Here is a 15432-nt window from a genome sequence, read left to right as displayed (position 1 = left end):
TTGATGTAATTTTTCTAAAAATCTTAAGATGACTCCCATTAAGCCTCCATTTTATATAATACAGTAACTAAACTTCCACCCTAATACTAATATAATACCTTGAGCATATCCCTCTGAAACATGCATATATATGCACATAGTTTTAGCTCATCCTCATTATATACTTTTGCATCTGGCTTTTATGAATTAATACATACATTTATTTAGCTTGCCTACATATTTATATTTTAAAATGTTCCTGAGCAGAAAGGAAGCAATTATCACAATTATTCCCCCAAAAGTTTGCCTTTGTATAATTAAAATACATTTAAAATATTTTAAATTTGAAAAGCTGCTTCAAGATCTTTGCTCTTTTTATTGTACTATTTCCCAAATAATATACTGTTCTTGGCACACATTTTACAATAGATTTATTTCAAATTGAGGTAACTGCCAAAAAGTATTGTGCCAGGCACAGTGGCACATGCCTGTAATCCCAGCTACTTGGAAGCTGAGGATCACTGGAGCCCAGGAGTTTGAGACCAGCCTGGGCAACATAGCAAGACCCATCTAAAAAAATGGGTGTAGGCTGCTATTACAGAGTTATGAAGACTTTAGGGTTGCTCAACAATTTAATCTTAAGTATTATTTCTTGTTACTAGCTACTTTATCACAAATAGAATGAAACTGATTAGAGGAAAAATCAGTACAAGCTCTCATAGCACATGTACAATACAACTAGGAGGAGAAAATTATGCCTCATTTTATAGTCAGTTATACAGTACAGGCAATAATAGTACCTCAAATCCAAGTTCTATACTGGTTTGTATTGGATAATCTTTATTTATATGTTTTTATTCTGGGTATGTTATTAGTAATATTAACATAGTTCATGTGTGTCATGGACATGGTTACAAAAATTCCCTGGACCTTCTATCTTTGCTATGAGAGAATCTCACCATGTAAGTCTATCAGATGCCGTGTTGTTCCTACATAATGGGCAAGAGTAGAAAAATCAGAAAAAGGATAGACTGTCTTCCAAAGACTGGAAGATGATAACGAAAGTGTAGAGGCAAGAGGCCGGGCATGGCGGCTCACGCCTGTAATCCCAGCACTTCGGGAGGTCGAGGCGGGCGGATCACAAGGTCAGGAGATTGAGACCATCCTGGCTAACATGGTGAAACCCTGTCTCTACTAAAAACACAAAAAATTGGCCGGGCGTGGTGGCAGGTGCCTAGTTCCAGCTACTTGGGAGGCCGACGCAGGAGAATGGTGTAAACCCGGGAGGCGGAGCTTGAAAAAAAAAAAGAAAGTGTAGAGAAAAGAGAAGTGCTAACATTAAAATTTTCTCCATGGATGAAAGATCTACCACCTACAATACACTTTATTTTAAAAAGCCATACTTACGTAGGATGACCCGCAATGCAACTAACCTTGATGTAGTAATCCTTTTAACTCAAGTGGATGAGTTTCAATGGATTAAAGGTTATCTACGTATTTTACAGTGATTTTTCAATAGATGGAAAGGCAGATAGGCACTGGTTCCTATTTTTTTTTTCATACATTAACCCATTCACTCGCCTAACCAATATTTACCATGTGTCTACTTTGTGCCACACACTCTTGCTAAACGCTAGGGATATGACGATGAGTAGTATTTACTCCGCTTTTCTGCTGAGTTCTAGGAACCACTGCTGTTTTGGAATATCACTTCCGTAACTCCCTTACAAATACCTCAGCTAGTAAGTCTATCTCTTGACAACTAATTTCTGTTCTTACCTCAGCCTTAACTGGCAGATGCACAGCAATCGGCATATGTTTGACTCAATAACTAATCCATTATGGTGAAAGCAACACAGGATATATATCATAGACTATTTTTTCACTAAAAAAATTAAATATTCAATTTCAGTGTACCCATACTAAGATGTCTTGCCTCAGACAAATCACAGCTTCAAGTTTTTGATAACGGATAGGAGAATCACACCAAGGCCACTTCGAAGAAGGCTGGTTTCTGCTACACTAACAAATGTAAGATTAGTTTATTTTATTTTTATAGAGATAAGGTCTTGCTGGGTTGCCCAGGCTGGTCTCAAACTCCTGGGCTCAAGAGGTCTCCCCGCTTCAGCCTCCCAAAGTGCTGGGATTACAGGTGTGAGCCACCATGCCCGGCCAATACTGGTTTACTTTAAATCACAATGGATGAAAGAGAACTGGTAGCTAAAGGCATTGGTGGCTCCTGTACAACATACAACCATTCATTTTCAGATAAATAAGTAGTGAATACACAAATGGCACGGGAGTAAAATAATGATGAAATAGGTATAAGAAATATAAAAATGACCATTCTGTCTTGGGTTATATAGTATACTATACTCCTCTCCTGCAATACACAATCAATGTCACTGATCTATATGAGAAATACTTTATAATATAGCCTAAGAAAGAGAATCAAAGACTCCTGTATGGCATATGTCAAAGAGTATCATAATATAAGCACACTGTAGAAGTATGATGAAATACATCACATACTTTTTGTTGTGGTGGTTGTTGTTGAACATGCCCCAACTGTTGCATGAGATCACATACTTTTGTTACCTCCACAAAGTCCTTCTGTCTATATCCCTCTTAGAAAAACACAGACATGGTTTGGTGGCACATAAATAATGATACTTCAAATTTGAAGGGCAAGGTATTTTGAATTGTCTGAAAAATCTTCAATTTGATTATGATACAATTTTATGAAAAATAAATAAGAAGCTAAAAATTTCCATCATTTGTGATAAAAATAGAACAAACTCATTTTACAGTAAAGCCACAGTGTAAAATGTTGGGGAGGGAGCAATGCCTTCCTGAAAAGAATCAGGGTATGTTGGTTGATTGATGCCAAATCTGAATCAACACCAAAAATGATTAAGAAAGACCTAAAATTCATTTATTTTGACCAATCCTTAATATATTTATAGAGATGAAATGGATTTCAAAGTTATGCCATTTTATCCACAACTCAATTGTAATATTAGATTATTTGATATGATCTTGTGGATACACCGGGATAAGATAAAAATGAGAAGCTCCATAGTACAGTTACCAAATTTCTGGGTGTGGCTTGGTATCATCAATCCAGTGATAATATTCCAGACTAGGGATAATCCTAATTTCCAGGATGAGATTATGACAACTTCAAAGTTTAATTCTGTTTGAACTAGATTTCAAATTATATTAAATTTTGATTAAAAAAGAAAACGGCCGGGCATGGTGGCTCATGCCTGTAATCCCAGCACTTTAGGAGGCCGAGGCGGGAGGATCACTTGAGCTCTGCAGTTTAAGACCAGGCTGGGCAACATGGTGAAACCCCGTCTCTACAAACAATACAAAAATTAGCTGGGCATGGTGGTGCACATCTGTAGTCCCAGATACTCGGAGGCTAAGGTGGGAGGATTGCCTGAGCCCAGGAAGCAGAGGTTGCAGTGAACCGACATCATGCCACTGCACTCCAGCCTGGGTGACACAGTGAGACCCTGTCTCAAAAAATAAATAAATAAATAAAAAGAGTTTGTATTAAAAAACACACACAAGTACATTCTATTTATAATAATGAATTATTCTTCTTAAACTAAAAATAAAAAACAAAATAAAGTAAGGGTTAGTACAATCCACAATGTACAGAGAAAACAATTCATATTTTAACCAAGACTAAAAAAATTACTTGTACTTTTAATTTATAAATATGTATGTTCATCTATATGAGTTTCATTTATTTATTATTTTTAAAATTTATTTTTGGCCAGGCACGGTGGCTGACACCGGCAATCCCAGCACTTTGGGAGGCCAAGGCCAGCGGATCACCTAAGGTCAGGAGTTCAAGACCAGCCTGGCCAACAGTGAAACCTTGTCTCTATTAAAAATACAAAAATTAGCCAGGCGTGGTAGCACATGCCTATAATCCCAGCTACTCTGGAGGGTGAGACAGGAGAATCACTTGAACCCGGGAGGCGGAGGTTGCAGTGAGCCGAGATGGCACCACTGCACTCTAGCCCAGGTGACAGAGCGAGACTCTGTCTCAAAAACAAACAAAAAAAGGCCAGGCACGGTGGCTCATGCCTGTAATACCAGCAACTTGGGAGGCCAAGGCAGGCGGATCACCAGAGGTTGGGAGTTTGAGATCAGCCTGGGTAACATGGTGAAACGCCATCTCTACTAAATATACAAAATTAGCTGGGTGTGGTGGCACACACCTGTAATCCCTGTCACTTGGGAGGCTGAGGCAAGAGAATTGCTTGAACCCAGCAGGTGGAGGTTGCAGTGAGCCAGTATTTTGCCACTGCACTCCAAGCCTGGGTGACAAGAGTGAGACTCGGTCTCCACAAAAAAAAAAAAAAAAAAAAAATTTACTTTTATGTTTTTTTATTTTTATTTTTTGAGGCAGGGTCTTGCTCTGTCACCCAGGCTGGAGGGCAGTGGTGTGATCTTGGCTTACTGCAAATTTCACCTCCTGGGGTCAGGTGATCCCTCCACCTCAGCCCCTCAAGTAACTGGGACTACAGGGGCTCACCACCACCCTCGGCTAATTTTTGCATTTTTTTATAGAAACAGGGTTTTGTAATGTTGCCCAGGCTGGTCTTGAACTCCTGGGCTCAAGCAATCTGCCTGCCTCAGCATCCCAAAGTGTTGGGATTACAGGCATCAGCCACTGCACCTGACCTATTTTAAAATTTTTGAGACAAGGTCTCACTCTGTCACCCAGGCTGGAGTCCAGTGGCGTGATCACAGCTCACTGCAGACTTGACCTCCTGGGCTCAATAGATCCTCCCACCTTAGCCTCCAGAGTAGCTGGGACTACAGGCATCTGCCACTATGCCCAGTTAATTTTTTAATTTTTGTAGACAGGTCTCACTATGTTGCCCAGGCTGGTCTCAAACTCCTGAGCTCAAGTGATCCTCTCGCCTCGGCCTCCCAAAATGCTGGGATTACAGGCATGAGCCACAGCACCCAGCCTCAGTGAATTTTAAATCACCTTAGTATTATCCTACATTTTTCTGGAAATAGCCCACATAAAAATTAGTTTGAATCACTTAAGAAATTTCAGTCAGATGTTCTCAGAGAAATATTCTTTCTTGGTTTTCCATTGTTTATACTTGGTAGTAACAAGACTTCATTACTGCAGTGGTACAAAGAAGTAGGCACTAGAGTTTTTATCCAACTACACAGAAAGTATAGATTTAAAGCCACCTATTCAAACTGGTACATTTACCCCTACAAATAGATGATTCTCAGATTTATTTGGAAGATTATGCACTACTAAATTTTAGTAATAGCGATTTCCCTTGCCTACTACATACATATTTGGTCTGTTTCCACATTAAGATAGTGTAGGCCAAACTCTTTCATTCCTTCACCACATATTAAGTGTAAGACAGCATGTGAAGCCGCTCTGTAAGAGATACATAAAATATAAATCTTACACTCAAGGTGCATATTCTCTAATGTGGATTAAAAAATAGAAACCCAAATAATTAATACATTGCCAAGATGTCCAGATAAAATGTAAGAGGAATAGAAGAGACAAAGATTTCTTCTTCCGGGGTCAAAGGAGGAAGAGCCAACAGAGGTAGGCTCTGGAAGAGAAACAGGATTTAGATATGCTGAGATTAGGGAGGAATCAAAGTGCAGGGTCTAATATGAGAAAAAGGGAAATAGCTCTGTTTGTATAGAACTTAAGTGTACACAGAGAAGTATGCGTGTAAAAAGTCTGGACAGAGAGATCTGAATCCTGCTCATGAGAAGTGAAGAATAACATGCTATAAAGTTGTCAATATAAAAGATCTATCTATCTATCTATCATCTAATCTATCTCTATCTATCTATCTATCTAATCTATCTCTATCTATCTATCTATCTATCTAATCTCTATCTATCTATCTATCTATCTATCTATCTATCTATCTATCTATCTATTTTTTTTTTTTGGGAGGGAGTCACACACTGTCGCCCAGACTGGAGTGCAGTGGCGCGATCTCGGCTCACTGCGAGCTCTGCCTCCCGGGTTCACGCCATTCTCCTCCCGGGTAGCTGGGACTACAGGTGCCCGCCACCATGCCTGGCTAATTTTTTTGTATTTTTAGTAGAGACAGGGTTTCACCGTGTTAGCCAGGATGGTCTCGATCTCCTGACCTCGTGATCTGCCCGCCTTGGCCTCCCAAAGTGCTGGGATTACAGGCGTGAGCCACTGCGCCCAGCCAGACCTATCAATATTTTTAGGAAAGCAAACCCAAGGTAAAAATTGTGTAAATTAATGCAATAATAGTTAAAAAAAAATCTTTTGGCTTGTTTTTCTTCAACAGTCTGAACAACTGTGGGGTGAATACACTGCTACTTGCCTCCACAGACACCTTCTAGAGGGCTCTAGGACCCAAGTAACAACATTATACAAAGAGGATTAACACTGTTTATATGTCAGGGAATTCCTAGACTGCTTGTGTTAAGTTAAAAAAAGTCAACCCAAACAAGAAAATAAGTTTTAGACTGGTTTAATTCTATGTATCAAAGAGATATGCTCAATTCCAATGAATCAAGTGCCAATCATTCAATGGATGCAAAGAACTGTTATTAGGTTGAACCATATAAAACTGGCAATATTGGACTATATTTGACATATAAAAACTATTTCATACGCTTCAACCTAAGAGCAATAACTAAACTGACAATGACTTAATCACCATTTTGAGTCAACTTTCACCTTTGATCCTACACTGGTTGAGGGAAAGATGAACAAGAGATTTATTAAGTGTGACAAAATGCTGCTTGCTTGCTGTGTCATGCTCTAGTTTATAGGCCAGAAAAAAGCTAAAGAGAAAGAGAAAGCTGAAAAAATAAATGGAACAGAAGAGGAGGCACAACAATAAAAAGAACACAAAGAGAAAACAAGAGATCAAGGGGCAGCTGTTCCCTTTAAAAGAAAGGATTTTTTAAAATTGTTTTTAAGATTTTATCACCGTGAATATGGAGAACAGATGTAATTTCTTTCCACATATGCAAATAAATATGCCAGTTACACAGTTAAAACACTCACTAACATAATAGAGTAGATTAATATTTAATGAATGCTTAATCTGTGGTTATTAGGAAATTTACGTTTTCATTAAGTATGAATAATAACACATAGTTGGTGGTTTCACACCCATTTCTTAAAGGTAAGATTACTTCTCTCATTCAGGGCTACAGAAGCTAATAAGGAATGAGTTAAGGTTGTTTTTTTTTTTTGAGACGGAATCTCGCTCTGTCGCCCAGGCTGGAGTGCAGTGGCACAATCTTGGCTCACCGCAACCTTCGCCTCCCGGGTTCAAGCCATTCTCCTGCCTCAGCCTCCAGAGTTGCTGGGACTACAGGTGCATGTTACCATGCCCGGCTAATTTTTTGTATTTTTACTAGAGATGGGGTTTCACTGTATTAGCCAGGATGGTCTTGATCTCCTGATCTGGTGATCTGCCCGCCTCGGCCTCCCAAAGTGCTGGGATTACAGGTGCCTGGCTGGAATGAGTTAAGATATGAAGCCAGTTCTGACTCCAAAGCCTGTACATTTCCTATCTCATCCTAGTATATATAATGCAACTCTATGGTCATGCAAGTAAGTATTTTAAAAATTTCTGAATGCTTGTCATTTAAATTCGGAAGCCTACAATAATGTATTTCACACTGTACGATTTAAGCGTGTTATTGCTGAGCAAAGAAAATTTAGCATAAAAAGGAATAGGGGAAACATTTTATATTCTGAGAAGCACAATAATGTGCATTAGATTTCAAGCAAAAACATTTTAAAGATAATTTGAAATTCAATTCAATAAGTATTTGAGGTTTATTTTGTGATGCACTGCAAAGAAAGAGTTGTGTAAAATTTCAGTCCCATAATTATCTGGTTAGAGACAGAGGTAAAAGTGGTGAAGATTTACCATTAATAAATGGAACTGGAAATAGGCAAATACCCACCATTTTCACATGTACGGCAGACTCCTGATTAGTCATTTCTTGGTTATCCAATCTTCTGGATTTTCCCAGGTGATGTCACAGCAAAAGAGAAAAAAAAAGTACACGTGACATACATAAATTTCAGGTTCTTCCTGTTATGCCAATAATATATTAAGGTCGTATTTTGGTATGACTTGTTTTGTTTTTAAAAATGTTTATTTTATGTAAAAAGAACTAACATGGTTTCTTTCATTGGGTGGATGCCTTGGATAATCCATTCAAGGAAGATCACTTAGTCCAACTCAATGAAACTTATGTCCTTCGAGTACTGATGGAAACACTGGTGGCACATATTGAGGCCGTGTTTCTAGATCAGACTATGCTGGTTTGGGCAGATGTGACAAGAGCGAGAACCCTGGCCCAACTTCCCTGGGTGGCTCCAGTAGGGCTGCTGGTGACCCATCTTGCTTTCGAGAGTGCAATGAGGCAAAAGCCTTTGTTATGATTTAACATAGCCTATATTTGACACATAAAGCATCTTTTTTTTTTCTAAGAAGCTCAGCAAGGGTTTTACTCTATCCAGCATAGTTTTGGATTAAACATTTTGTATGGAGAATCTGAAGCTCTCCTATAAGAACTTACATGGTATTAAGAAAATTGAATAAACAGTGAAAATGAAGTACATATTTGCAAAAAGCACTTTACTGCAAGAATATTTTATCAACACTTTCTCTACATGTAAGGATGAAGTCTGTGGGAAAATTATGCATTGCTACTACCGAATCAATATAGGAATATACAGACAGAACAAAGTAGGAGAAGACATAACACAAAAGTCCAATTTTTCCTTCAATTTTCTTATATTAAAATCTTTAATTTTTTTTTTTTTTTTGAGATGGAGTCTTGCTCTGTTGCCAGGCTGGAGTGCAGTGGCGTGATCTCGGCTCACTGCAACCTCCGACTCCCGAGTTCAAGTGATTCTCCTGCCTCAGCCTCCCAAGTAGCTGGGATCACAGGTGCATGCCACCATGCCTGGCTAATTTTTGTATTTTTAGTAGAGATGGGGTTTCACCATGTTGGCCAGGATGGTCTCGATCTCCTGACCTCATGATCCGCCCGCCTCTGCCTCCCAAAGTGCTGGGATTACAGGCATGAGTCACTGCGCCCAGCCTAAAATCTTTAATTTTTTAATATGATATGACCAAGACATGAGCTATATTTGAATCGAGCATTGTGTCTAGCACAAAATAGGTATGTGACAGTGTTTATCAACTGAATGAACCTTTTAGGGTCTGGGTGAAGTTTAAACATATCTGTTCATCAAACAAAAGGAACCAGTTTTTAAAACATCTCTCATCATTATTCTAAGGTTTTTTGTTGTTGCTGTGTTGGTAGTATAAATCTTAGGGAAAATTACTAAGCTATGTTTGTTCCATAATGACTTTACTTTTACTTTATTTCAGATAAGTAAAATTTTATAATTAAAGCACTATTTAAAAATGGCAACTCAGTTGAAAGGGAGAAAATATCTGACTTTTTCTTAAACTCTAGTAATATAAGTTGGACATTAGATCTGTGTTCTCTATAATTAAAAGGTGTTATAGCAGATATATCAAATTTTCTCAAATTCTAAAATTCAGTCCCTACTCCCTTCCACTTTAAGTCCATGAAATTACAAAATGTCTTTTTCTCCCTCTCTCAGAAAGCCTGCTAGTAAGTTGATAATCTCATAATTGATGGCATCTTAGAATTGAGTAAATATGATTTCCAAATAGTAAGATGATAACTTGCAATTTTTCACATCTGAAAAAGAATGTATCTGCAGTATGAGTGTGTGTATATATATCGATATAAAGATGTGTATGTGTATATATCTTTGTACAGCTATACATACACACACATACACTATATAACTCATAAAACATTTGATCACCACCCTCAAAATATAATGGTAGTTTGGGGATTAGTAGTCTTTAGCTTAGGTGATTATAGTCAAGTTTAAGTAGACTTTCCTTGGTCTAACTTTTTTCTGTCACAGTCATCCAGATTTTTAACAAACAAGATATTATAGAAGCCGCATGCAAGTCTATTTCTTCATTCATAGCAATCGAAGCCTAATTATTAAATGCTTACAGCTTTTCTTTGATGTTTAATATGTGAAAAGTGGTCTAGATTTCTCAAAGAGCACTATTTAAATAAAACTATCTCATTAGCTTGAAAAAAAGGAATAGTGTGGAGAGGGTGGAAAAGTACTGTAGAGTTTATAAAAATACCGCATAATCTGTGAAACATTTGAAAAGCCCAAGGGCAAACAATTCATGCAGTGAAGAATTAAACACATTTTAATATCTAGGAATCTAAGATCTTTTTGTTACACATTCAGGTAGTAGAAATCCTCTTTAGTCTCTACCTCTGAAGTATGGCTCTTTTTGGAACATACATTTTGAGTTTAAAGGGGAAAATAGTATAAGTTGGTAAAAGAATGATCATCTTTCTCATGGTCTCATCAAATAAAAACAAAGAGTGATAAGAAATTTGATGGCCAACTTTAGGACCTTTTTTTTTTTTTTTTTTTTTTTGGTAAGTATACCAACAATTCATGAATACTATGCAAATTTCAACTGAAGATCTTTCATTCTTGCCAGTTCTCACTAGCAATCTGACCAGAATTTATCTTTGTTCAAAGATAATCGCACATAAAGTGATACCGCAGTCCTTAGACAAAAATTACTCTAAGGTCTTGTCATTTAAAAAGTGTAAAGACTCAGGTGTAAAATGTCAGCATTCTGGCACTATTCTAAGGAAGACACTGAAAATTAGGCCAGAGTATTTTTAAACCAATAGGCTTGTAAACCTATACCTGGTATATAAAGTTCTGGCTTACTTTGCCAATGGTCATCTGTTGCAGATGCTTCAAGAGAAGAGTTGCTGAAAAAAACACATCAAGTGTAGAAGACGTGTTCAAAAATAGAAAATACTGCCCTTGAACTATGAACTCTCTTCAAAGGAAGTTTTAACATTTTAAGTCTTCAGAGTCTTTAAATGTGAACTGGAAAATGTGGAAACTGGAAAATAATTACTTTGTGTGCTTTTTGTATGAGATTAAGGTCTCTACTATAGCAGAGTTCTTTACAAGGAATATGTAGGACAAGGCTAAAGACTGAAGCAAGAGGTAAGAACTTCACTTAACACAAACTTGGTAACTGAAAACTTTAGTTATCACAGTATTTCATTCTGATGATAGTTTACAAGTCAATTAACGAAAACTGATTGGTATGTCTACATAAAAAAAATTACCTGATTTAAAGCAAGTCTTAAAGTACCTGAATGTAAACTGATTACTTTTAAAGGTCTACTTGACTCTGTCTTACAGGAAAGTGAAAAAGATTAAATTCATGAATATAGCTTTAAAAATTGTGACTGCTTTAATTGTGATACTCGCAGAAACATGTAAACTACATTGATAAGGTAATAAAATTGTGAATGCTAAACTGTGTATTACTCACATAAGAAAAGGCATATATTACTATAACATGGACACAGTATCAGCAACAGTACCAAACATCCATGGTGAATCAATTTTTCCTATACTTTTTCAGTAACCTGTACTATTTGACTTTCTTAAGCTTGAGGTTTTTTTTTTCATTTTTTTTTAAATGTTACTTTCTTAGGGTGATTAACACATGCAAAATCAAACTGTAAGTTCATCTTTTCTGTATGGTTGTAATAATTTGGGGGGGCATTTAAATAATTCTCCCTAATTAGATTTTCAACTCAGTGGTGGGGAAAAAGAAACACACACGCTGCAAAGTGAAACTTTCTTGATACAGGCATAAAACAAAAATGAAACTAAATAGCAAAGAGTGGGAGGGGTAGAAGAGATCTAGGAGGAAAGAGGAAAAAACAGATTTCAAAAGCTAGTTATTTAAAAATGGGCAATTTTAACCAATTTTCCCCAATGGTAAAGCAGCTACTGAGTCAGAATTTTGTGGATATTTATGCAAATAAACAGTTTCAATGTTTAGAATTGATTCCTCTATCCTTCCCACACTCACTGCTTCTAATATCTAATAGCATTTTTTCAAGATAAGTAAACCACACACATAGCACATGGAAACTAAGTAATTTATACTGACAACCCTTAAGACACTCTGAGTTCTTCTGTCCTTGAATTTGTCCTAGAACAGCATAGGTGACAAGCAATACCCAGAGATGCCGGGCTTGGATGCAGGCTGCCAATAAAAACTAAGCAAACTGCTTTAAGAAATGATCTGCAGCATGATCTAACTTCTCTGAGTTAAAGGAAAAAAAAAAACTATAAAATGTACAGAATTCAATTATTTAAATATAACTCAGCCATAATATTCTAGGCTTTTACTGTAATATAAATTTTTGTATCTTAATTTTCAATATATAATTTGTTATAAATCAGTAATCTAGCTTTTATCAATTCATAAAACATACCAGTGATAATCCCATTCTATAAAATCCTGGGTAAAGCTCACATGCACAAAATAAAAATTGATAATCTTTATTACTACCCATAATAAACTGTTCCTAATCCTAGTAACACAAAGCTTGTGGCTGTCAGTAAAACTGAGTCACATAGCAACTGAATGAACAACAAAATTGAATCTTAGAGTGTTTCCCCTCAACCTGGAAAGAGCTTCTGAAGGTACTTTGTTTTTTCTCAACATCTACAAGTAAAACAAGAAGCTCTTAAAATTAGAACATACAAAATGTAATTTCTGAGACCTAAGACTCTTCAAAGTTTTGCACATTCATTTCTTCACAAATTATAAAGAAGTTTTGCATTATACTGGAACATTCTTTTATTTCCTAACTTTGTATTTCAAAATGCCCAAAATTTCAGTAAGTTATAGAATCAAATAAGAATCACATAAAGTTAGACAAGAGAAACTCATTTACATGAACCATACACACTTACCCTGAAGGTAATCAGACGAGCTACAACAGCAAAAGAAAATTCTTCCTGTCTGAGAAGTACTAATATAGCACAAGGTGCAACTGAGGGCGGTTCCAAAAGCCTTGACTAAGCCCTATGCAAAAACCTTGTGACGCACTGCTGCACAGTACTTTATATATGCTCTTGGTTACAGCCTCGCTAGCTCTGAGCTAGTCACAAGTCAATCTACATAACATTATCAATTGAAGTTATGTGATGATTAAAGAGAAGGTAAATCTGTACTATTAGAACTGGCAACTGGCTCTGGAAAGAAAAGAGGAACCTCTACACTAACACTTAAAAACATTCCCTTCCTCGTGGTTTGTCAGTGGTTTGTCAGTGTACTTCTGATATGTGAACTTTTTTGTATATTCTATTTTAATACAAAGTTAAAAAGATTAGGTTGCTGTTGCCAGGGCTGGAGGAGGAGGATGGGGAATTATTGCTCAACGGATAGAGTTTCAGTTTTAGAAGATGAAAAGAGTTCTGGAGTGGACAGTGGTTATGGTACTACAGCAGTGTAGATGTACTTAATGCCACCAAATGAAATGCTTAAAAATGGTTTAAATGGTACGATTTATATTATGTATATTTTACCACAATTAAAACAAAGATTAGCTCACTTAAAGTCCATAAGCAAAAAGACATGATATATGCAAATGTGGTCAAAAGACTGTTAATAGTCTTTATCAAAGGGCAGTGGGATTAAAGTAATTTTTATATTTTCCTGCACTTTTAATAAGACCAGCCATAAAATCTGAAAATAAAAATTAATTTCTATTTTTAAAAATTTTGGGAAAAAGTTCCTTCCTGTTAAAAATAAGAGCAGTCCAACTGTCATGAAGAAAATTTTTTTTTTTTTTTTTAAAGAGAACTAGTCTTGCTTTTAACCTGAGTAGTAGGGTGGCAATGTGTCAGGACCTGATAGATAAGTTATGCCATGGGCTCTGGGAAACTTTATCATTAGGAACATGGCTACACTACACTTAAGTAAATAAATTTTTATTATTGGCTTTCTCTCTACTGTCCTCAGAGAAATCTAGTCGAGGTAATATTTCAGTAATCAAATTTTGTGAAGTATCGTTCTCTATTAAAAACAACATGAAAAAAATTTTAAATTGCTGTTAAAATTGGTGTTAAAAAACTATCCAGGCTGGGTGCGGTGGCTCATGCCTGTAATCCCTGCACTTTGGGAGGCCTAGGCGGGCGGGTCACCTGAGGTCAGGAGTTCGAGACCAACCTGGCCAACATGATGAAACCCCATCTCTACTAAAAATACAAAAAATTAGCTGGGCCTGGTGGCAGGCACGTGTAATCCCAGCTACTCGGGGCAGGAGAATCACTTGAACCCGGGAGGCGGAGGTTGCAGTGAGCCGAGATCGCGCCACTGCACTCCAGCCCAGGCAACAAGAGCAAAACTCTGTCTCAAAAAAAAAAAAAAAAAAAGAAAAACACACCAAAAACCAAAAAACAAAACTATCCAAATTTGTATCTACCAAATGTGAAACCTTTGACACTGCTATCTTATTTTAATAAAATAATAAAATTCATAATGAAACACTCCTCTAAGAGGACAGCCTATTATCTCTAATCAGTAAGGAAGACTCAAGGGCCACAAAGGGCTCCATTTCTAAAATATTTCTGTATTATGTATGAAAATGATGACTTAAATGTCCTTTAATATTGCTATGGTTGACAATGGTAAGAATTTAAAACACATCACTTTGAAAGATGATTCACAGATCACTTTCAACAACCAAGAATATTGAAATGATAGTTCTACAATCTTTTTGGAGTGCAATTTAGAAATACTATTAAAAGCATTAGAAATATACATTCCCGTTGACACATCAATTTTGTGTCTAGAAATTTTTCCTAAAGAAATTAGGCAGTACACAAAACTTTAGCTGCCAGGATGTATACTGCAAATTTGTTTTATAATTCTGGGAAACTGGAAACAACCTAAATGGCCAGTATTTAAATGTTCACTAATACAGAAGGGGTGAATAAGCTGTGATATATACATAAAATATAAAATTATACTGCTCTTAAAAATGATTATTATGAATAGCTAAAATGTATTGTGTTTACTATGTGCCAGATGCCTCTAAGCACTTGACATTCCTTGTCTCATATAATACTTATAAACAACCCTAGAAGGTATGTGCTAGTATTATTCTCAATTTACTGGTGAGCAAATTAAGCCTTAAGTGGCAGAAATGGATTCAAACTCAGTTCTCTCTAACTTCAGAATCCATGTTTCAGATCACTGCGCAGTACTGCTCCATGAGCTGAGTATTTACAGACATATGGTCTACTATTGATTGAAAAGTTATAATATCTACAGCAAGAGTCCAATTTGAAGAGGAAAAATCTTTATACAAGTATAGGAAAGTTTAAAATAGAATACATAAGACAGTATTTGTAATGACATTAAGGGGCCATTTTTACAACCTGAGTTTTAGAAAATAAATGTGCTCCTTGGGAAATTTAAATAGCGTGTTAAAAACGTCATAGGAGTA

General features: G+C 36.5%; 1 protein-coding gene and 1 pseudogene across 3 annotated transcripts in view; both read right to left on the bottom strand.

Annotated features, from left to right (window-relative positions):
* NT5C3A (5'-nucleotidase, cytosolic IIIA) overlaps positions 1-15432 on the bottom strand; it is a 48515-nt gene that overhangs the window by 13562 nt on the left and 19521 nt on the right. The window contains exons 1-2 of one of the 3 annotated variants that reach the window (XM_054559337.1): positions 12893-13242; positions 7966-8020 (exon numbers count right to left, since the gene is read on the bottom strand). The exons of 1 other annotated variant lie outside the window; for it this stretch is intronic. In XM_054559337.1, the coding sequence (XP_054415312.1) occupies positions 7966-8001 (36 nt within the window). In that variant the 5' untranslated portion in view covers positions 8002-8020; positions 12893-13242. Of the gene's footprint in view, positions 1-7965; positions 8021-12892; positions 13243-15432 lie in introns of those variants that run through there. One more of the 3 variants, XM_003777057.5, reaches the window with a different exon arrangement.
* LOC129060344 (small ribosomal subunit protein uS14-like) lies at positions 8037-12884 on the bottom strand (annotated as a pseudogene).

Source organism: Pongo abelii, chromosome 6, assembly GCF_028885655.2.
Source record: "Pongo abelii isolate AG06213 chromosome 6, NHGRI_mPonAbe1-v2.0_pri, whole genome shotgun sequence".
Classification (NCBI taxonomy): domain Eukaryota; kingdom Metazoa; phylum Chordata; class Mammalia; order Primates; family Hominidae; genus Pongo; species Pongo abelii.
This window is presented reverse-complemented; position numbering and strand designations above follow the sequence as displayed.